The sequence below is a fragment of the Equus asinus genome, chromosome 4 (assembly GCF_041296235.1).
Source record: "Equus asinus isolate D_3611 breed Donkey chromosome 4, EquAss-T2T_v2, whole genome shotgun sequence".
NCBI classification, from domain to species: Eukaryota; Metazoa; Chordata; class Mammalia; order Perissodactyla; family Equidae; genus Equus; species Equus asinus.
Window position 1 is genome coordinate 46,264,360 of NC_091793.1, and position 24,399 is coordinate 46,288,758.

The following is a 24,399-nucleotide window of genomic DNA, read 5'->3' on the forward strand; positions in this document are numbered from 1 at the left end:
ATTTCTCTTAGTGTATTTATTAGATGTTTGTGTGTACAGTTTAATTGACACAATTTTAGTTTAAAAGCAACAGCAGGTTTTCTAACTTTCTTTTTTTCTTGTGTGTGATAACCATGTCACTGAGTCCATGCTGGTTTTTTCATTAAAAAGATGGTATTTATAAAAACTGTTCTCCTGACTATATTTTAAATCAGACCGGAATGTTTCAGTTACCACCTTTAGCCACATGGTTTCAGGAAACTATGCCCAATATTTCATGCAAATGCTGGTCTTTTCAGAAGAGTTCTTTTTTCATGGGGTGGAAATCCACAAAAACACCTAAAGGTAAAAAATCTTCGAGGCCTGGAGATAAATTCTCAGCAACACGGGAAATGCCCGATGCATCGTGGAGCCAGAGAGGGAGAAATGGCAGTTAACTCCCCGAAACACTCTGCTTCAATATTTACCTGACAGCTTTGGTATCTTGACATTTTCCCCAGTGCATTTCTTCCTTTATCAGGTATTATTTTACAAGGCATTTCTTGTTATACAGAACTAACATAAATCAATCTATAACACAGGAATTTGTTTAATACATTTATTCTTTAAGAAGTTGCATGATCATATTTCATCGACTCGTACAATAGAAAAAAAAATCCTACTACTAAAACAGAGTTTGTGGAGACTGGTGTATGGTAAACCTATTTAGTCTTCTCAGAGGTTCATTCTTAGATTTTAATGTTAAATAAAAACAACTATTCATTTAAGCTGGTCTCACTGTATATCTTGACCTTTAGCAATTCCACACACAGCAGCTTATTGTGGTATCCTTTAAATATGAGAAATAAGAATGTTTTACTTTGCCATTAAAAGAAAAATAAAAGAGCACTGTATGTTACATGGCCCATGAAATATTGGCAGTGTGCTCCTTGGCTTTCATTCGAAGAACGGCGATACTGGAAGACCTCCGTTCAAACTCTGGCTTTGTTTCAAACGCGTGTCCATTGGTAGCCCCAGTAAGAAGAGAGTCAGTGAAAAAATTGTTGAGGGGCACGTGGCTGAACTGGTTCTGGTGGTTTGAAAACCCTGTGTAACTGGAATCTGTCCGAGGCGAGTGAGAGTAAGGTGTCATACAGGACGAAGTGTCACGTGGTAACATGCATGAAGTAACCACAGAACCGCCGCTCGCATTTCCTGCCCACAAATTGTTCTGAATCTGGAAGATATAAAACAACAAATATTACATTTACGCGTTCTCCATTTTGTTCCCTTACTTTTGTTTAACTGCATTTACTATATTTTGTTAACTATTCATTGTTTCCTCCTATTGGGTGGTCTGTAATTGCATGCTGAGTACATAAAGCGATTGCTGAAAAATAATTATTTGAAAGATTTTTCCAGCTTGTTATCCTGTAACGGATCACCAAAACCCACATACTTGACCACATAAAATAGTCTCAAAATATGTCAATCTCTTGAGTGTTCTCAAAGTCATGATTTTTTAAATGAAATCTGGAAGATTTAGTCATGATTCATGACCAATTCATGTGCTTAGAAAAGCAGTGTAAAATATGGTTTTAGGTTTAAACATAGTTTTCATCTTTCTAAACAAAATGACACAATTGCTTTTTTTTTTTAAAGTTCTATAGTTGGTCTCTTGGTGTGGCAGTTTTTGTGGAAAACCACTGCTAACATTAGGCTATTTGCTCTATCGATATTTTTGATTAGACCCATTTTGGAAAATGTTTACCCTTTCATTGCTTTTTATTTCCTACAGTCTTGAATACATAGTTATTTAAATATGAGAAATATATACATATTTTAAACATTTATTCTATGACACATACAATATAGTGAGGCCACAATAGAACTATGACATATAAAACAAATTTAGAATTATAAAAACATGACAATTACCAAATAACGGAAGCACAATGGAGAAAAATTTGCACATATTAGCAAAACTTTCATATGAATAGAATCAAAGTACTACGTAACATCTTCTATAAGATTGAAAACTGGGTGGTTTCGTGTCCAAGAAATTCACATTTCACATTATTAAATTTCTACAGGTTTCCACAGGAAACAATTCAGTGCAATATTACCAATAAACAGAAATTCGTCTGAAGTTACTAGCATGTAAAGAAACGCTAAGTAGAATTTGCATAATATGAATTTTACACAGGAGGTATCTTAGACCAGCTATTTAAAGAAGGAAAAAAAAAACCAAACAGTGATCACATATATTACTGAAAAGTACAGGAAAAACTGTGACAAATGGCAGAAGCTGGGGAAAAAGAAAAATGTTGCATGGTATAGCATGGCAGAGAGATGCAGCCTTAGACGATGAAATTTAAAAATTGTATGCCTTTCACGGTATTATTACAATAGATTTGAACTAGAGCACAGCAACAATGTATATGTTTATTGCATCTGGCTTTCTTTTTTAAAATCACAATAATTAGAATGGAATCATCAATTATTTCAACACATACACAAATATTTTCTTATATTTATTTTTACATAAAGATTCCCATCTACTACATATAGCCTCTGGGGTAGTCTTACAAAATCCAAGCTTAAATCATACATTTTAAGACAACTTATTTTCAACTAATAGCAGAAAAAGCATTAAAGAATCTTCTAGATCACACTGGTAAAGATGTTACTCTGTCACTCAAGAAAGGACCTCTCAACCAGTTTCAAAACATAAGAGAAAATCTGAACAACTAATTTCATGCCTTAGGTGGGGCTTCAATGATTGACAAGATGCTCATTTCAGGGTTGTTGTAAAAATAGTTCTTTATATAAATATGTTTATAACCTCATTTAAATGTGTAAAATCTGTAACATATTTCTATAGACATATCTATAGATACATATATATAAAGATTTGCATACCTTATTAATCCTTAAATCATCATGGGCTACGTTGTTTTAATTTTGGCTCATCCTACTGTATGTATGCCACTTTAGCCAAAATATAATGATGGGTGCTAGTGATTGCTGAGTTATGTATCTTAAATCAACAACAGGGGCTGTTAATGTCATTTCTCTGTCAAGCTAGCTCTTCTAACTTGATCTGGGTGACTTTCCTCTGACATTCAATCATTGTGCTACACTGCAAAAACCACAGTCACATGTCTGACAAAAGGGCTTTCAAGAAATGAAAGTGAACTTGCTTGTTTATTTTTGAAAAAGAAAATGAAAGGCAAAATAGTGGGAGAGAAAGATTATTTACGTTTTATGTTTGTTAAAGGATTTCTCCATTTATATATAGTGTTGCTAGAATTTATTATTAAAATCATTTACTCGTATTCCAAATGCATAGAAATATATTTACCAACTAGGCGAAAAAGGGAAAATAAGGAAAGTACAGGCAAGGAAGATAATCTATGAATGTAAATTAAGAAAATGTTTTCTATTTAAAAGAATTAATATTAATCTTCCTATAAGTTGAAAAGAAATTCTCCAGTTTCCATGACATGGGCAAATATTTTTATTTTGACCAAAATTTTTTATTTGCACATGATCAAGCAAGTTAAACGCGTAACTTTTGGTGAAAGAATTTCTAACACACAGAAATGTTTTCTGAACGGAACTGATTGGTAAAGCAAGTTACTACAGCAATATTTTAGTTGGACTTGAGAAGATACCCACATATTCCCATGGGTAGTGACACTGTCACACATTTCTACTGATATGTCCTGTTTCCATGATCTCTATCTCCCCTCACCCTCCCTCCCATATCTTTCTTTCATTTTTAGACTCCTGGCATGTCTCCACTTGACTTTAGGGATCTAGCTGATTCTTATATTGAAAGTTAGATGCAAATCATAAAAGATAATATCCTCAGTGAACTGAGGTTTTGTTTCCTTTGAAGCATTCCCTTTGCATGTTTAAACATCTGATGATGACGATCAAGATCATGCTCATGATAGCTAGTGGTTATCAGTTAATTACCAAGTGTCAGGCATTAGATTAAATGAATTATGAAGACTTCTAATCATTTCAATACACTAAAAGGTATGTGCTTTTACTATCCCCATTTTGGAGAAGGTAAAACTATAGAACAGAGAGCTTAACAATCTCACCCAAGATGGTGGAGACAACTTCAATAACTCCAAGGGTGGAGGTCAAATCTGAACCCAGGAAATTTTGAGAAATGCTACTGTAATATGCAAACTAGTCTTATGAGTTGAAATTGCCTGTTTACTTATTCATACTCCTAACTTTGTGGGGGTTCACAGGCTCTATTCTCTGGAAGCAAAATCCCCAATGATTGCTCACAACTCTTTCTTCATCCTTAGGCCTAACACAATACATGAAAAGACTTTAATACAAATTTATTTAATGATTGAAAAAATCTCTAAAAACATGAAATTTGGACTGATGCATCTTGCAGATGTAATTGAAATTTTATGACAACTTATGCTAATATATCTAAATTTGGCTTCATGATTTGAAATCCAGAATCACCATACTGTAGAATCTTAACGGAAATCATGAAAATTACACACCTAGACCTTTCTGACTATATTTCCCTATGTAGGTTTTCTTTCCTATTAAAGACTTATTCTCCAGCTTGGATGTATCTTCCTGAAGATTCTGATTCATTAAGCATGGGGTGTGACTAAGGGGATCTGTATTAAAATAATGGCAATGATGATAACACACACACACAACTCTGAAAATCACCTGGGATTAGGCAACACTATTGAAATCTAACTTGCTTCTAAATGCAAAACCCCTGTACACGTTCAATGACATGCAATTCCTGTGATAAGAAGCTCACCTGTCCAAAAAACATTCCATTCCCTTTTCAGAGCTCTGTAAAGAAGTGAGTGTTATCTTCCTCGATCTATTGCTTCTGTTTCTGTTCCTTAAAATGGTAGAGAATAAGTAGCATCCTTCTTACATGTGAAAATCTTCAAATCTCATTAGGCAATTATTGTACAATCTCAAGTCTCTTTCCTTCAAGCATTCCTCACATGACATGGTTTCCAGACTGCATGGTTCCAGTCACATCCCTCTGGCTATGATGGAGGTTGTCAACACCCTTCATCCTTATCAACATCCAGCACTGACCACAGAATATCATATTCTAGATGTCATCTGATCACAGTAGGGAAAACCTGGCAGGTATCATCTTTGTTCTAGATCATCTACTTGTGTTAATATCTGAAGGCAATATTTGATTAAACCACAAAGTTGTCTGAGCTTGTGGTTTAATAAATCTGTTGTCAAGGGAGACTGATTCCATGGCTCCTCTAGCCTTCCACCAATTCTCTTCTTCAATAAGTGGTCATTTTAAAACGATGTGCTGGAATCTACAAGTCGTATTGTCAAAAACTGCATGTATCTATTTGTTAATAGAGAAGCCATACAAAAATCTGACTCATTAATAGAAATATTATATTTTCTGTTAAATTTTGAAATTAAAAAACGCATTTTTTTCTAAATAGGATCACTGCTTTTCTTTTTAGGATCATTTCACAGACTCCTACAGTGGCAGTGCTCAGGACCAAATACTGTTTCAGGTGTTTCTGTAGGCCTCTAACTATATAATATTCAAGGGCTTTACAGCCAGGAACAATGTTATTAAATAATGCCCATATCCTTCTTTCATTAAAAAAAAAAACAAAAAACGACTAACTGCCTTTACAATTTTTATTCATTGGTGTATTTAAAAGGAGCATAGAACCTAAAAATATTCCTTGCTTTAAAATGCTTCACAATGTTTTTCAAGAGATCTAGGGGTCTGTTCAAAGCATGGTTCAGGGAACTTAGCCAACTGCCTGCCATTAGCATGAATGGAGTTCAGCTGACTTACCACACTCCATTTGAACATTTGCCCCTTAATGGTTTTCTAATCAAATAAAAAGTTAACACTTAATTAGTCCACAACTTTGGCATTTCGGAGCAAAGTTGTTTTTTTGTCTGACTTTTCAAACTGAAATCAAAGTCATTTAACATTTGTTTTTCTTACAAGGAACTAAAAGCAATAGACAGCAAGGAGAGGGTTAACATATAAATATAGACATATACATTAAGAACTCTTCACTGCGGATTTATCTGTCACAAATTGAAGTAATCTAGCAAATCATGGATAGGAAATCATAAATCTCATCTACCTTCACCCTAGAAACTTGACACAGATACAGTCTTTGTATAACAAAAACTACAAAGAAAATTTTAGTATGCTAAACCTGCCGTATATTTCTAATATATTTGCTGATTTTTATTGTAGTAATTTTTCATACTTTTTAAAAACCTTTTAAAAGAAACGTGCTTTTTAGTCTTTGCCTTAGTCATAAAGTAGCATGATGTGTAAAAAGTATCAAATAGTTTCGTGATAGCATTATATATTCTATACCCTAATGTTAGCGTTATTTAGAACACACTAGTCTATAGAATTTAATCTAGATTTAATAGAAATACTGAACAACATGAAAATATATGAGTAACAATCTTTTCTTAATTTTAAATCACTCTAAAACCAACTAAATAATATCTTTCTAGTAAAATAAGTTGATTTAACCCTAACTCCTCCTTTGTATATGTACTGCTTCTAGCTGCCGCCAACATTTGTGTGGACACACACACACACCCACCACACACAGACATCATGCTACTCTTGCACTGCTAGCCTCACGTCACATTAACCTGCCTGTGGGAGTTAAAGCTTGCTTCAAAAAAGACAGAGATCAGGGATTCACAAAGAAGGATTTGTGAGGATGTTATAGCAATAGCTTCTTAACGCTAAAATCCAAAAGTTGATTTTGGTTTTTCCTCCTTGACAGAATGTTTACATTTATTGACTACTCTATACATTATTCAATACTTACGATATAGATTTATTACCACATTATCACTATATAATTTAATTTACCAGATTTGTATGTGGTCTCTTTAAAAAATGCAAACACTTTTTACGAAAGTAATTCAATTTTTTAAGAGACCATTACATTCTTTCCTAGCATATTCTTTCCTTTAAAATTTAGGGGGATAAAATATTAGTAAGAATCATACGCTTAGTACCTTGCAGGTATTTTTGGCTGTTGACTAACTTTAGGGTCCCATTAACTTTTCTAGTAACGGCATCAGTAGGTTTCTGGCAGGGAGAAAGAGGATAAATGTTTTTCTAAATAGTGAGTTTGGTACCAGTGAATAACACACACTGAGACTCTGTCCACCTGGAAAAAAAAAATCCCAACTTGAATTAATTACACAGTGAAAAGATCAATCTCAGCATGTTTAGGTACTCCCTGAGATAGAAATGAGGGTACATTTCATCAGTGCCTACTTATTAGGTATAATTTTCACCCCCAAAAATTAAGATAATATATAAATACTAAGATTTTTTGGAATAAATTTACATTTCAAAAATTCCAAAAGTATATCTTTTCAATTTATAGTATTATTAAGCTGAAGTGATTAGAAGTTATTTACTCATCAGAAAAAGATCACATATTAAATATTGATTGCTATTTAGATTTTTTAAATAAAATTCCATCTTAGAAATGTGTACAGGCATTTGGGACAAGGAAGAGTGCCTTTGCCCTTAAAGAAAAAGATCAGTGTTAGATGTAACAGTCATATGAGACCAATAATCTGAGAGGAAAACGGCTTTACAGAAAAAGAAAAGTATATATCTCTTGGTAGTGCACAAATGAAAAGCACTAAGTCTCATAAAAAATGTTAATGCTGGGAAATTTTCAAAATGACATCACATGAATGTGTTTAAATTTTGTATTATTCAAATAATATTTGAAATATGCTCCAAGTCAAAGATAAAAGAAATACTAAGGACATTTTTTCTTTTCCTTTAGTGTTAAATGTGTTTGTACACTTTATAGTAATTACGATCATTAAAATGTTTACGGAAAATCTCACCCTCTATGCCTTAAAATGAAACTTTTCAAATCAACTCACTTAAGGAGGAAATAAAATAACTGTACTTAGTATTCGCTATTTTATTTATTATCCAGCTATATTTATTTATTATTATCAAATGGAGAATTTTCCAATTATTTGTCACCTTATTTTTCATATATTTTAATATATGCATGATAGCTATTGCTGACTCATCAGTGTCTGATTTTCAATGACACAATTTCCCTATTAAAACAAAATTCACAATTATAAAAACAAAGATTAAAATATAAATTGTTTTCCTAATGAATTAATAATAAAATATAAATCAAATATATAAATACTTTTATTTGCACAGAATATTTTTAATCTTAGAGATTCCCATTTGGTGTCATATACGAGCTTTGAATTTATTCTTGAAATCCTGAATAAAGTTATCAATTATATTAGTTTGTATTCGTGTTAACTACAAAGCTAGAATTTTATTTTTGTGATTTTTAAATCAACTGTGAGTTTGTGCAGGTTTTTTTTCCATTTAATGCTCCAGGGCTCAGAATAAAAAAGAAAACCCATAGAAACATGAGGCTTAATAAATATGGCACACATACAATTCTGGATTAAAGTATATCTAAGGTTCCCACTAACAATAATTATGTGAAGTGCAGGTTTTAGGCCACAGGGCTGTTCTCAAAGATTTGCCAGGTTTGATGGTTTAATCTCCCCCGTGGTTCTTCTCTATTCTCCCGTAGTTTCTATATGTATAAGCAACACTGGCATTCTTCAATAATTTATTTTTACATTTTTTCTTATTATTTATTTTGGTAATCTACTCAATTTATTGATTTACTCTCTTCTCATAATATGTAAAATACTTATGACCAATTCACTTAAAGTCAACGCTTTCACAGCCATCACTTAACTAAAAGCAAAAAATTAGCTAAGTTAGTGCTACTGCATAAAGGCATAAAGTCATTGTCACATGAAATTCAAATATTACATTTTTTAAAAAATAAGTCTATTTTCACAATCTGAAACATGAATGCACTTCACTTCTTTTGGAGGATTCTTTACTTCTTTGAAGCGTATTTTCGACAAAATAAAAATTCTGCACTGTTTGTGTCTAGCTGCACCGTCACCTAATTGATACTGACAAAATCTGTCTCATGCTACACGTAACTTATTTTTAACCCATATATACATATAAAATATTCCTTATACATATTTATATAAAACTGCTACATATTTGTATACATTTAATTAAGTCAGCAACTTCATCCATTGTAACAACTACATTTGAGTAACAATAGATTATCATATATTTCTTCTACGATTTTAGCACATTTGTGCCACAATCAGTGAGAAACTGTACACTTATCGATATGACTTGTTGGCCTAATGATGTTAACATTTTTGTCCCTCCATTCATAATAAGTGAAGTTTCACTATCACCATATGACCATTTCATTGGTTGTTTTGTAGACATGAGAATATTCATTACACAATGCATCAAGTATAGCTACATTATTAACAGTTTTTAAAGATTTTAGGTTATTTGCTTACTTCAAATATTTAGGAAAAAACAGAAACAACAGTGATAAAAACGTGGTACTTTCTCTAAAGGTAAAAACTGCTCCAGATGCCTTTAAATTGCTAAACCACAGTGGCTGAAGGAGACAAGTTCAATATTCCTTATTTAGCTTAAGTAAAGGTAAACTTTAAGATTAGTACTGAAACTGGTGATAGAAGAAGGGTAGGATGAAAAATATCTTCACAATCACTATTTTACGGAAACTAAAATTTTCTTTTAAAAATTATCTAATTACAATGTGGAAACAGAATCTGTTAAGCTAGAAATTTTACACAGCTTTAATTTGCTTTGATAATCACCCTGAAGAATACAAATTATCTGTAACTTGAATTCAATCCTCAGTATGTTCACACTCCGAGTGGCACATATTTATAAAGTCATCAATTAAACAACGGAGAGGAAGATACTTCGTGGGTCTCTGTACATTTGGTAAACACAGATTTAGTTATGATTCTTACTATATATGAAGTAAAACCAGATTGAAAATTTCGGTAGGGAAAAACCTCAACTCCTGTTTTGAAATTTTTGATGAAAATATTTTTTTCATGAGAAAATAATTTTGGTAGATTGAGAATATTCTCAGGCTTCTCTAAAGTCACCATATTTGGCTATACTAATTTAAAGAAAAGTACTTTAACTGAATTTGATCTTTCCCTAGGTCCTTAAATAGTAAATTTACTCACAGATTGGATTAGTTTAAATGCTACAACATAAGAGATATTCAAACCACTTAGCCACCTCTCTACCGTAGAAAAAAATTAATAATTACTAATGGCTATTATAGAATTGCTACGATTTACTGAGCACTCACTACATACTAGGCAATGTCCCAAGTACTTGGCATAAACTATTTTGTTTAATTCTCACAAACAAGATATGAACTTTTATCCCCATTTTATAAATGAGGAGAAATATTCCTAGAGGTTAATTCATTTACCAAAGGTGTAAAATCTATTAAGTGGCAGAGTCAGGATTTGAACTCACGACTCCCTGACCATGAAGCCCATAGTCCCACATTAACCCCCGGCCCTCCTCAAATCCCAGGATTCAGCGCCATAGATTGTTTAGAAATCAATTTAATCCTCTCCATAACAAAAACGTACCATCAGTATCATCATCTACGCCACCAACTCTAGCACCAACAATACCTCCATTTTACAAACAGAGAATCTGAAGATCAAGGAAGTCAAGAGGCTTCCTCAAAGTTACCCACCCAGCTAGTAAATGATACAGTTAATGCACATGTAATTTGAACCAATCCTAATGGCATGAAATTAAGCACTCCTTATAAGAATGAAGGCTGGCTATAATCTTCCGGAAAATGTTTACACCCTCACAGAAAATATTTTATTCACCAAAAATAATTATTTAAAAAATGCTTTGGGGGGCTGGCAGTTTGTGTGCTCTGCTTCAGTTCGCTGGTTTAGATCCCAGGCACAGATCTACGCACCGCTTACCAAGCCATGCTGTGGCAGGCATCCCACATATAAAGCAGAGGAAGAGGGGCACGGATGTTAGCTCAGGGCCAGTCTTCCTCAGCAAAAAGAGGAGGATTGGTGGCAGATGTTAGCTCAGGGCTACTGTTCTTCAAAAAAAAAAAACTGCTTTGGTTTTGATAAATTAAAAACTAGTTAGAATCTAATGTCAATAGATACTTATATGCTTCTTAAACTCAAGGACAAAATTATGTGGGTCTCTTTTGGTTTGCTGGATCTAGTTTGTTTCCAGAACTGTTTACAGAATTTGGCACAAATATCACCTAGTTTGTGGTCTGTCCACAAAGCCGGAGATTTTGTCTAGATCATTTATATAATCCCTGTGCCTAAAACAGTACCTAGTACATATTTGTGGATAAAATACAAATAACTCTGGAAGAAAAAAAAATTAAGCCAAAAGGAGTCTGCAAAATCTTTCTAGTCTATTCCTTTTAAAGAAGAGGAAATTGAGACTCAAAGAGGAAAAGTTAATTGCTTAAGACCACAGAGCTGGTTAACAGCAGAGATTCAAAAACCATCTGTTTTATTGAAAATTGTCTAATTTTTGTTTCATAATGTGCTCCTGAATAAATATTGAAGTGAATCAGTGCTTTTTTTCACATTTATTCAGTGTATATATAATTTGCTTAATACTGTGGTGATAAGAAGGTGAGTAAGAACTGAATCATCTTTCAAATACTTTACATTGCAAATGGTGTAGCAGACACTTTATACAACCCACCGCAATGTCAGTGAGAAAGTGATGTGCTGACTGGAAGAGGAATGAGAGGCGGCTTCATGGAGAAAATATATTTGAGGTGAGGGGAAGAGAATTCCAGAAAGAGGGAAGAGATTCAGCACTGTTGACTGTTTTTTAAGATGTCACGTATTGGAGAACATCAAATTGTTTAATTTAGCTAAATCATAGTTTCACCAAATGGCAACTGATATTATGAGCCAAAATAAAGGGCTTCTAAAAAATTTTTTTAATTTTTCAGTACATCCAAATATACTACCTTTAGAATATATTAATACTGACATCACATCTCTCACTTTCTTGTTTGTCTGCTATCAAATATGCGCAAGCTTAAGAAAAAGAATATCTTAAAATAGTCTAAGAAATGTCTGTATTTTTTTTTTTTTTTGAGGAAGATTAGCCCTGAGCTAACTGCTGCCAATCCTCCTCTTTTTTGCTGAGGAAGACTGGCCCTGAGCTAACATCCATGCCCATCTTCCTCTACTTTATGTGTGGGACACCTAACACAGCATGGCAAGCCAAGCAGTGCCATGTCAACACCCGGGATCCAAACAGGCGAACCCCGGGCTGCCAAGAAGCGGAACATGCGCACTTAACCAGTGCACCACTGGGCTGGCCCCATGTCTGTACTTTTTAAATGCTTTGTATTATCATTTTATAAATTTTAAAAAAGAAGCATTTTTCTTTTCCAAGGTGATGCGATCTCTTGGGGTCAAAAGAGAACTATTTCATTGCTCAGTGATGGATTAAGGAGAAAGATGTTGCATAAAAAGCCCTGGACTCCTGAGCTTAGAAAACGTGGGCTCACGTTCAATGAGTTAATGGCTATAAGAAGGAAGCCTGGCTTAAAATATGCCCTCAACTGGTAGTTACTATTTTTCTGTTATGGCTGTTGTTTCTATAGTGTAATGAAGACCAGCAGAAACAAAGTATTTAGAACACTTAATATTAATTACTATTCATGAATAAACATATTCTATGTTATATATAGACATCTTTATGCTAGGTAGGATTAATATCCACACTGAGTAGGCTTGAGGAGATCATTTTCTAAACCATTTCTGGTTTTCATATATTTCTGTGTATGCTTTTGCTTTCCTGCCAAATTGCTAATTCTTTATTTCTGTCCTGCCTCCAACATTTTCTAGTTTCCAACTATTTTTGTAATTAATATTTTTTCTATAATCAGTAACAGTAACCAAATTCAATGTCTTACTGCGTTGAGTTGTTGAATTCTATTTTAGTTCCTATTTTTCCCATTAAAATATCCACTCTCAAGTCACATGATAAAAAAAAGTTTCCTTAGGTTGAAGCTTGAGAGACATGATCTTGGCATAATTATTTTTTTCAAACAAACAAAAAAATTCAACCGCATATTTTTAACTTAAAATGGAACTCTCTCCTGGCTTTATCCAATATCTTCATTGGGGAGTGGGAAACACTTGATTTCAGAATTTCTGGCAACCAAACATTAAATGACTGACCAATATAGAAAAATACTATGGATTTCACCGTATTGATTTCTATCACTGTTAATGAAATTGCACTGTCAAAGTACCTTCAACATATGATCTCTGTGCTCCCATACTTACATTATGAGGTGGTATACCAATGCACATAAATTATGGAGAAGCCACAGGCAGAATTAGTGCAAACTTCCCATGATTTATAAGGGAAAAAATTTTAATTTTTTGTTGACATGAAAAAAACTCTCCAATGTATAGTTTGACTGTACTATTTCCTTTCCTGCTTGAGCTACCAGGTTACCTCATTCTGCTAAGTGACAATATCTAAAGCTGTGAGCACAATAATACAATAGCAGGATAATCCTAGGAAAAAAGGGTGACTAGTCAGAGTATATTAGGTAATATTAAGCCCTTAGAAAGAGCTTAACTGGTGCCAGGCATTATTCTAAATGTTTTATGCTATACTAAAGAAGAAAGGGGAGGTAGAGATAAGGCAACCAACAGCAAGGAACGAGAAGTGGAAAGTGGACAGAAATGGGCTTTACAAGGAAAGGAATGAAGATAAAAATAATAAGATGCAAATAAAGATATCCCATGGTCAAGTCTTGTGGGATAGACTTATCAGTAAGACTGTCAAAGCGCATTTGAAAAGGGTACATAATTTGTGACTTCACTCTTTCTAAAGTCATCACTGTCAAGTAGGTCAAAATTATATGAAGCCTATGCCATCTCCATTTTTTATTATTTCCCTGGTTGTGAAGACATTCTCTGCTCCCCTGAACTAAACTGCAGACTCAAATAATATAACTTAAATCTTAGGCTCCTCTGGAATTAATTTATTCACCAGTCAATCATTCAAACATATTCACTGGGAGAAACAGTCTATTGTGAGGGTAAGATCTTGCAGTTGGGCCAGATTGCCTCTGCTCTAGTGGTGAAAGTGAGTAAATACCTTACCTCTCTGTGCCTCGGTTTCCTCATACGAAAAGTGGGGATAATTAATAACACCTACCACATAAGGGTGTTGTGAGGATTAAATGAGTTACTATATGTAACCTGCTTGGAACAGTACCTGAAACAGTGAGGGTACAGTAGTGTAACAACTGGAAAACATCCAGTTCCCAGTAGAGAGGAAACATCCTCATAGCTCTTTGTTTAGAACTCAACTAGGACACTTAAAAATATCTGGTGAATAAAATTTCATTAGCCCTATGAAGATAAGTAACCAGGAGTGTATACATGCTTTTAAACAGGAGGAAAAATAAGGGAAGTACTTTAAGATTAATTTTAAAAGTAAGAGAAACAAAACTCCTCTTACGGCAGGTAGGGGCACTTATCAAAAGGTACCCACACCGTTGGTCTTCTGGCAAACTGCAGTGGCAAGGCTTCCTCGTAGCAGCCTTTTTGAGACGTCCCTGTGAGAGACCCTGTGTGATGAGGGTCCAGTTCCTTAACTCACCTGGGCCTGGTTTCCTAACTTTCAAAATGAAGGAGTTGAACAAGGTGACCTCTAAGGCTCTTATTCACATATAATATTACCTTAATAAATTTGGTGAATTTTTCTGCAGGCATGAATGTCTCAAGATAGGATTTTAAGGACCATAAAAGGCATAAGAACATAAGAATAGCACAAAATTAAAAGGCTGAATTCATGTCCACAGGGTATGAATTTACAGTGAAGAAAATGAACACTCTTAAGTTTGGGGCTGCAACGACTTGGTTACTGGACTATCGAGGTATTCCACCACCATATATGTTACATATTTGTTTCAGAGTGGACTCTTATGATGCACATCCTTAAATAATAAGGAATATAATAACAGATAGCTTCCTTATAACATACATGCTCCTTATCATGTATCAAAGACAGTTCTGAATATTATAATTCAGTATTAGGAAAAAGTAATACCCAATTAGAAAGACAAAACATTTTTTATTTACATGCATTCCAAAGTATGAGAAAGAAAAAAAGTCTCTAAATTAAAAGGAAAAATTAGAAGAAAAAGAATTTCTGAATAGTCTTTGAAATGACAGAACTCCTATTATAAAGGAAAGTGTTTCTTAATATGATAAATTTTCAAAATTATGTTCAGTGCCAATTCTATATGTATTTTAAGTCACAACAGCTAAATATTTTCCTTGAAACAACGAGCAGCTGTGAAGCTGAAAAAACACATAGGAAAAGAGATATTTTTAAGGGGAACTGAAGGTTTCATACCACATATGACACTAGGTTATGGTATGGTTCGTAAAGCAACGGGCGCAGAGACAGCATACAGAGCAACGCTTTACGTATCTGTAAAAGCTAACAAAGAAAGTGAGTCTGAATAATTAAAATGTAGAGTAATTAAAAGACTTATACTACTAAATGATGCAATATAAAATACATATTGCAGTTGTTGCAATATATAACAAGGAAAAGATCCTGAAATATTTTTAAATGAATGGCTCTGAAAGAAAACCAACAAAATAAATACTTTAGTCAAATAAAAACCTAACAAACATGCAGAAAGCCTTCTGGAGGTTAAGATTTTCATTCTTGACTATTATATTAGATAAAATAAAGCTTACAGTAACCCCTTTAAGAGTATACAAACCACATCTGTTTTTCTCGGTCCGCATTCAGCTTGGTTTACCATACCTGTGGGTAGCTGTCAGTCCTTGGCAAAACTGATATATCATAGGTGGCGGCGAAATGGCTTTTAGCTTGTTGTATTTGGCCATAACGTTCTCTTTTTCTCCATTTGGCCCTTCGATTTTGAAACCAAACCTAATTTTTTAAAAAAGTAGAATTTTAGCTAAGGAATATTTGATAATGTAAATGTGATGTTAAAAGGCTTCAAATGAGAAAGGTAAACCAGGTCAACAAAATTACAAATAAAGGCATTTATGTCAGAAAAGGATCCACAGATTGTACTTTCTATCGTGTCCTGATATGATAAGTGGGACGTCCATGAGGCGATATAATAGAAAGAGTTAAGATATTCTCAGCAAATTTAACGTGTGTGTCTGCGACTCTGCTTTCTCATTTATGGAGAACAAAAAGGAATTAGACTATATGATCTTGAAGACTCCTTATATCTCCAAATTATGATAGCTAATCTTTTCAGAAAATGCTGTAGACCTGGAAGACATCCATAACTTTTTAGTTTGGGTTTAGCACATAATATTAACCTAGCCAATCTATAAACCAATTAATATCTGGGTCTGTCAAAACAACTGTCTTTAAAATATGTCACAAAGTGAAAATTCTTCTGGGTTGTACCCATGCTTACATAATCTTAGAAAAATTTAAACATAAAGATTGTATCTAAAACATCTGGCATCAGTGGAAATATCATGATTATTTACAAACAGAAAATATTAAGATTACATATTATGTCGAGCATGATAAAGACCACAGGTAAAATGGAATCATCTGAAGTTGAGCTATGGTTTTAAAATATACAAATGTGCTTATTACATAAATTATACCACTTATCCCATTTATATTCCAGTACGGAAAATGCTCAGAAATCTTCACAATCATTCTTCAATTTGAAACACTTACAGGGAATATAAGTAAGAAAAGAAATGGCGTAGATATAACCAAGTGTCAAGAAAGCCTGTGAGTCAGTGCGGCCTCTAAAAAGGTCACCAGGGAGTCCTCAAATTTCTCTAATTACACACTAGAAATACATATAATGGCAGCTGTCTTCCTCAGAGGGTTAAATATTCACTCATTCACACTTGTGGCTCTCCAGAATCTTCACTTTACTGCTTTAGTGTATTAAAAAGCGATACAGAAAATTATTTCTAGTATATATAATTTTAACATTTTTGTGTGGACATTACACTAGCAATTTTCGGGAAGCTCTTTTAGTCTTTACAAATCTATGTTCAGAACATAAAATATTTAGGAAAGAAGCTAGAAATCAAGCATAAAAATGCAAATTATAAAAAGCCTTTCATTAAAATTTACTTGAAATTCTCTTTTTTTCACATTCAATTCTAACCGTTTATATCTTTACCTTCACACTGATGGCCACATGCTAACCCTCAGTTTAATGTTTAACTACATGCTGCAAATCCGAGACGGCCCTTCAAAGAGTTTTCAGCAATTAAAACAAGGCAAAGAGAGCTACCTGTTGAAAATGGTTTCTCAGAACACTGCTGGTAAATGTGGATTATCCGCTATGCCCAGGGCTCCAGACAACATCAACAACAAAACAGAACAAAACATATTTTCTTGCTATCTCCACAGACAGGCACCAGCAGCACATCGAGGGAATTCAGTAAAGGGGTGTTATTCTTTTCATTGAGAAAAAACTAGACAATCTCCTTAAAATGGGTGCCAATTACCACTGCGATGTGAAACACAGGAAAGAGAACAACCTGAGTAAATTAGGTTCAGGTTGGCTCTCTGTGCGTGTTCTTAAGACAAAAATTAATCAGGACTTGATGAAATGTTAAGGGGAAAACACGCATTGTGCACAGCTGACCACTCTATGTGTAAACATATTTTTCTATGGTTACAATATAACTAATTTAAACATATGAACATGAGACCAAAAAAACACACAGGGGCTCATGTTAACACACTTGACAATTCTAAAATTCTTCCTTACCATATACTTTCTACATATTTACTTCCTGCACTAAGCTGAAGTAACCATTTGCCTCCACAAACTAAAGCGAAAATCTGCTGTTTGTTATTCCTGCCCCCCCAGAGGCTGTCTTTAACGATGCAAGGCCTTCCAAAGGCTTCATCTTCAGGAGAAATACGATTACTCCACTCGGAACCAAATTTCTCACTCCTTTATCCAGTTCTCTATTCTAGTGGGTTATGGGAATTATTCACAAAATTCACTATTTTCCTACTTAGAGTAGTAGAAACACACAAAGAAAAAGGCCGTTCTCCTGAATTACTGTTACTTGGGAACAAATAAAATATACATTAAAAATAACAAATCTGGTAAAAATAAATATACCTGACAAGTAGAATTTTATGCATTATAATTTTGTTTTTCAAATTACTAAAAAATTTAGCATATTGAATCCAATTTGATGAGTCAAATTTAATTTATAAATGTAGTTGAGTATATATTTAAAAATTACTTTAAGGTCACCATTTCTATCACTTCTGCAAAAACTATGTAAGTTATTTAGATTTGAAAAAAATGATAATGGAATGTCATGTATTGGCAACTACCAGGGTCAGAAAATCATAAATGAACTATATGATCTTTCTTTAATAATATATAGGGAGAATAGGTTATGGTATATATAACAATTGGGAGTTTGTGAGATTTTTTTCATTTTTCTTTGTTTTATTATAACACCAACCTCAATAAAATTATAGAATTATGGGCCATTATGCAAATACTTACAAATATTATAAACAGACAAAAACTTACCAATACTACCTGGTATCTAACCTAAAAAGAACCTCAATGTCTGATAAAATAGAAAATGAAGTAAGAGACATGGATTACTAGTTTGGATAGCTATGATTCTGTTTCCTGTCTTTTAAAAATTACTTTTCAAAATCAGATATATGTTATCATATATTTTCAAAATAATTGTTAATTTTTACGCCTATGTAATAACTCAAATGTTCTTTTGTTTTATGTTTTTGTGTGAGTTGTCAAATCCTTTGCAAGTAAAAAAGGAATTTTAGTAAACCTACATGCATATATTACATTGTTCTCTACCTCAGTTGGAGAATCAGTTTCTCCCGTTGTGGCAAAATCCAACTATGAATTATTCTAACACGATCCCTGACCCCCAACACACACCCAAGGCCTTATTGGGCTCCTACCTGGACCCGGGCCTCAGTGAGCTCTGTCCTCAGAGCAAGCTGTTCTCTGACATATACATCCGGGTAATGGGTTTTCTGAAAGACCTTCTCCAGCTCCTCCAGCTGCAAGCTGGTGAAGGTGGTTCGGTGTCTCCGCTTCTTGCTGCTGGATACGTTGCTGTCACATTTATCCCCAAGTTCATCCAGCTCTCCCTTCTCTGGCATCCCTTTCACAGGAGACATCCGGAGACTGTTACAGTTGTCCATCGCTCTATTTAGTTCCGTGTGAAGAGGCTGTCCTTCGACTTTAGTGATCCCATAGTTCACTGTACCCGGTGGGGGGAAACACAGTTCTCAGGATTGTAAAACACTTCCATGAAAGAATTAAGTTGAAGTAACTTAGAGCATCAGGAAAGCTGTCTGTTCATGATTCATTGTGCCAGTGTTAATTTGATTACCACATTATGTCCAATTATTAACTCACTTTGGGCAAGTTTAAAACCATTTAAAAATATGTACATGGACCTCATATAATTTGCCAAAATTCACAGCTCTACGTTACAGGACTAATGTTTATGCACATAATTTATAATCAAATAAAGGTGGTCAAATTAAAAGATGCTGTAGATCTTTTTAAAAAAAACCTAAGTGAGTATAATTTTGGAAAAGGGAAGCACATTTAATGTAAGTCATATATTTATTCACAGCAGACAAATGAAGCTACTTCCATGGCCCAAGAAAGAGATGTCAATTTTAAATAAAATCTGTAAATCAAAATATAAACAAACTATTCCCAAAAGTTATCTTCGTCCTCCACACAAAACCTATGGATTATAGATTCAAGATACGATATTGTTTCTACTATATTTCAAGTATCTCGACCGTATATTCATGTCTGCATTTTAAATGTTTTTTCAAAAGATGACCTATTAAATTATAAAATAAATTTCATATCAGTTTCTGGAAGTGCTTCCTATAAAAAAGAATAAAATTTAAATAGACTTCTTCAGCTTAAAAACTCACTTGCAATTCTTTCTAAATATGTCACATTTATGCTTAACTTATGAAATATGTTTTAAGACAGAAAGCTTTATTTTTCCCTTTAGTCAAGCACAGAAATTAAAACATTTATTAAAAGATTACAAAAGATGTCATCTGGTATTCTGTTTAGGGGTGTTTTAATTTCAGTGATTTCCTCCAGAGTGGACTGCACGCCTGTAGTACGATATAAAACAAAAATGGATCATATGGTGCCACACACACACACACACACAAAAGCAATAGATGCACATAATGAAATGGGAGGCATTTTTTTTGAAGTAAAGTCAACTCAGTCAGAACAATAATTTCCAATGAGTTGTCATACTTTTTTCGTTTTTGTCTGTTTTTAAATTCTCGTAAGGTATTAAACTGCTTTAATCATATAAAAATGTATTGAACTTCAATGCCTCTATAACTTAAATGCTTAATAGCTTTCATGCAAAAGAAGATGCGATGTAAAACTAGACATAAAGAAGAGCCATGACTGATTAACAATACGGTTTTGTCTCCGTGGGCAGGGTTCCACCGGGAACTGCGCTAATTAGGGATGGGGGCGGGGAAGCAATGGCGAGGCTAAGTAAGGGCAGCTCGGAGAAAGACAGGAACTTTCCTAAATTTAGCGGACGGCTGCCTACATTCATCTCACTAAATACTTTCCTATTAAAATTCATCCTAATAGGGTGAAGATCGCTTAAAAGTTGATAAAGTACCCCAAATCACCTATTTCTCTTCTTATTTTGGATTTCCGACAATCTAAAATATTATTGATTGAGTCCTACCCAGCAGTCAACACAGGACGTTACAGAATCGTTTTTTAAAAATCCTGTCCATTCCAATAACTTTGCGTATGCATCTAAGAATTCCAAAAAGAAAGTTACTGCAGTCTGAAATATATGCAGAAAGCCAAAAATTTCGTGAATTAAAAATAAAAATTGATCGCTCGCGTCTTTCTAAATGACAAAAGATTTAACTGATTTTCTCTATCGTCTGCGCCTTTCTTGTTGGTCTAACCTTGCGAATCAAAAGTAACTTGCAACGTTGAATGAAATAAGTAAAACATACGAGATCTTTCTTTAAGCTTACTGTGTACAAAGTGTCTAGAAAATGATCTCCTACGAGCCCAGCGTCCCTTGCCAGATTTTGAACCTCCATTAAAATAGGGGGCGGGAGGCTTGTTGTAAATATTTCACACTTAATTCGTTTGTTATTTTAAAGCAACCCGCTCCTTACAGCTTAACTGTGGAATATATACAATGATAAGGAAAAGTCCTCTTGGAATTGTAAACTTGCTTTAGCTGTCGCGATCTGAAAAAAATAGGTTTGTATTGGGTTACAAGATAGAAAAGATAGATGGTTTGTTTTGATAACATTTTGACTTTGAGATACTTGGCCATTCAAAGTTGAAGATTTCACCCAGAAGCATTCCGAAAGGCTTCTTAGGTGACTTTTAAATGTGGATTCAGAAAAATAGACAACGCAGAATTCGGCAGTGTGTGACTATACCGGGGATTCTTTGCCGAAGCTATTTAAAGCGATTTGGAGTTTAACAAAAATTTGTGCGTTGCACTGCAAACCCAAAGAAGCAGAAATCACAAATTCACATAAACTAGCAACCCTCCAACTTCACATGGAAAATTATCACTATGTCTTGGAAAATAAAAAAGGTTTTTCACTTAAAAGAGCTCAAACTTTTCTTATTCGTGACCACAGTGACGTCCTCTAACGAGCTCTGATCGATTTCAGCTCCTCCTGCCGGGGCCGCGCGGCGGGCCCCCAGAGGAAGCGCGCTGTCTTGACTCAATTACGTTCTATTTACCGCCCTATCAGTTTACTCTTGGATCCTGGATAGAGGGACTCCGGGACCCGTAGGGGACAAGACACGACAGTCAAAGGAGAACTGCGCGGAGGCAACCTGGTGCCGAATCCGTCCTTTGCCCCCTCAAGTCGCTGCAGCCAAAACACCGCTTCCTAAAACGCGCACCGTCCCACTGCCTCCTTCACCCGCCACTCTCGCTGCCCTTCTCCTTTCTTCCTTCCTCCCTGCCTGTCCCGACCTCACTTCGGGTTTGCGGAAAGGCACCCGCGGCTCGGCCTGGGGCTGGCGACTCACCGCTGCTGTCCTGACAGGGCGAGGTCCTCTCCAGGCGCACGTGATGCTCGGCGCGGGGAAGCGGCCCGAAGGCCTGCACGCATTTGCCCGCCGACGCTTTGCTGTAAAAGGACTCATTGTCCAGCGTCTCCATAACGTGCTCCAACGCGCCTCCTGCGCCCATGTAGAAGTCACTGTTTTTACTCGGCGGGCTCTTGAGGGCAAACTTCTCGCTCAGAAACTCCATAATCCTGGAAGGCTGTCGCGGAGCTCCTGGGGCGCGGAGGCTGGAGAGCGCTGGGGGAGGGAGCGAGTGGGCGGGAGGAGGGAGGGCCCGAGAGGAGGGAAGGGGAAGCGAGCGCTGCGGCGCCGGGAGCTGCCCCGCTCCGAGCCCTTTAATCTGTCCCGGCTGGAAAGGGGGCACCCGAAGTTGCTTTTATATCTTGAAACTCAGCTGGGCTTCTCGGGCAACCTCCCAGTTCTAATGAATATGAAAATAGGCAGGCGACTAACTCCACCCCGGGTCCCCCTCCATCCCCACCCCACCCCCACCTTCCCCCACTTACCCGGGCAGGGCGCGTCCAGGCCTAGGTTAGACAGACAGCTCCATTTCAGACAAATGCCAGGAGGGACGAGGCCCCGATACCCAGAAACATTATCGCCGCGACTGTGGACTGGCATTTCGGAGGAGCTTGGTGAGATCGCAAAGCAGTTAACCCTCCACTCCTCGCTCTCTGCGCCCTCCCGGGCCGCCCGCCCGGCACCCGCTCCCCACCCCGCCCCCACGCTGGCCACTCGCTACCAGAAAGATTTAGAGGCGTCTTAAGAACTTGAAAGGAAGTATTGCTCTAAAGGGGTTTTATTTCATCCGTAAATCGTTTATGTGGAAGATCCACATTAATCCGAAGCCCAGGAAGCCGGATACGTTGGCAGCTATTAACCGGGACGGCCGTGGTAGAGGAGCCGCTTCTGCTTCTAACGGGAGGAGCTCGGCGTCCCGCCGCGCTCGGCGCTCACGAGCCCATGGCCTTTCCTTTCTTTCTGGAATGCGGCGGCCTGGGGACGTGGTGACGATGGGTGGGAGAGGGAAGCCGAGCAGGAGGCATTGAAACCGTTATACCCATGTCCACTTTTTTCCCCACTCTCCTCCCCACTTCTCTCGTTGGTCCACGATTTTATCGTTACATCCAGATTATTTTAAGAAAACTAGATAGGGAAAGTGCCTTCAAAGAGCCCTTAGCCTAGGCCAGAGGAAGGCACGTCACACAAAGGGGTTTATGAAGGAGGAAGTCTTTCAGCGTGATTTTTTAAAAATTACCATTTTCACTTTTAAGGAGTCGCGGTGGTGTTACTTAGAAAAGCGCGTGCGGGGAACCAGGGGCGCGCGCGCACGGGGCTGGGCGCACTGGCGGGGCGGCGGCTCCCGCTCGCAGGGCCGGGACCTCGGGTCCCGCCGGCGGGGTTGGAAGGGCGGGCGGGAAGCTATCCGCTGCCTGAGGGCAAGCCAGCCCTGCGGGGTTGAAAGCGCCTGTGTGTGGTTTGGGCACTGAGTCTGGCTTCCGAGGAACCTGCGGTGTCTGCGGAAAATGCGTTCAGCGCCTTGGGCACGAAAAGTCAGCCATTTGCAACAGGCCTCTTAAACTGGCAAATTTGGTGAGAAGCTCCCACGAGTTGGGGACTAAAGACGGCACCTTCCCAGGAGGCCTTGGCTTGAGGGTTCTGATAGCCTTTCGCACACAGGCCCTCGCCGCGCCCGTCGCTTCCCCAGGCCAGCCTGGCAATCACGCCGCGGCCCTGGGCACGCCCGGCAGCCCCGACTCTGAGAGTGGTGAGGTCAAGCCCAACTCTAGCGGGCATCCGGATGGGTGCGGGAATTTCCACCCGCTTCGGGGGCTTGGCTGCGCCAAGACTCACGGGCACTCCCTCTTCCAGGCCAAGATAGGCCGCAGCCGGGGAGAAACAGTCTTGGAGCGCGGCGCACACCAGAACTGCTCCATACCACTGCTCTAGAAGCGAGGCTAGCCGTGAACACCCGGATCGGGCCGGCGGAGCCCATCAGATCGGCCAGCCCGGAGCAGCAGCCTGGGTTCTCCCTAGACGCTCCTCCCGAGGAGGGGGCCAAGCTCAGTTCACACGGCGCCGCACTCCGCAGGGCCTTGAGAGCGCACTCAGGTTCTGGCGAGTTGACGCTATTCCTGGAATTATGTAACTTTTCTGTATTATGACTACCTCCCGACCTGTGCAGCTAGCACCAACAACGAATTGTTAGATCTCAAGGGGGCGCGGTCAAAGAAAAGCTTTCCGGGACTGCGCTCCGGGAGAAAGCCAGACTGCAAGCAAGACGTGGGAA

The 24,399-nt window shown here is 36.8% G+C and overlaps 1 protein-coding gene across 1 annotated transcript; it reads right to left on the bottom strand.

The window, feature by feature from the left end:
- Positions 1-566: 566 nt before the first annotated feature.
- Positions 567-22,467, bottom strand: ALX1 (ALX homeobox 1). The gene is made up of 4 exons (XM_014865855.3): positions 22,071-22,467; positions 18,941-19,245; positions 15,782-15,910; positions 567-1,195 (listed from the first exon to the last, which is right to left on the bottom strand). The coding sequence occupies exons 1-4, from the start codon at positions 22,294-22,296 to the stop codon at positions 875-877; spliced, it is 981 nt and encodes a 326-aa protein (XP_014721341.1). The 5' UTR covers positions 22,297-22,467; the 3' UTR covers positions 567-874.
- Positions 22,468-24,399: the final 1,932 nt, after the last annotated feature.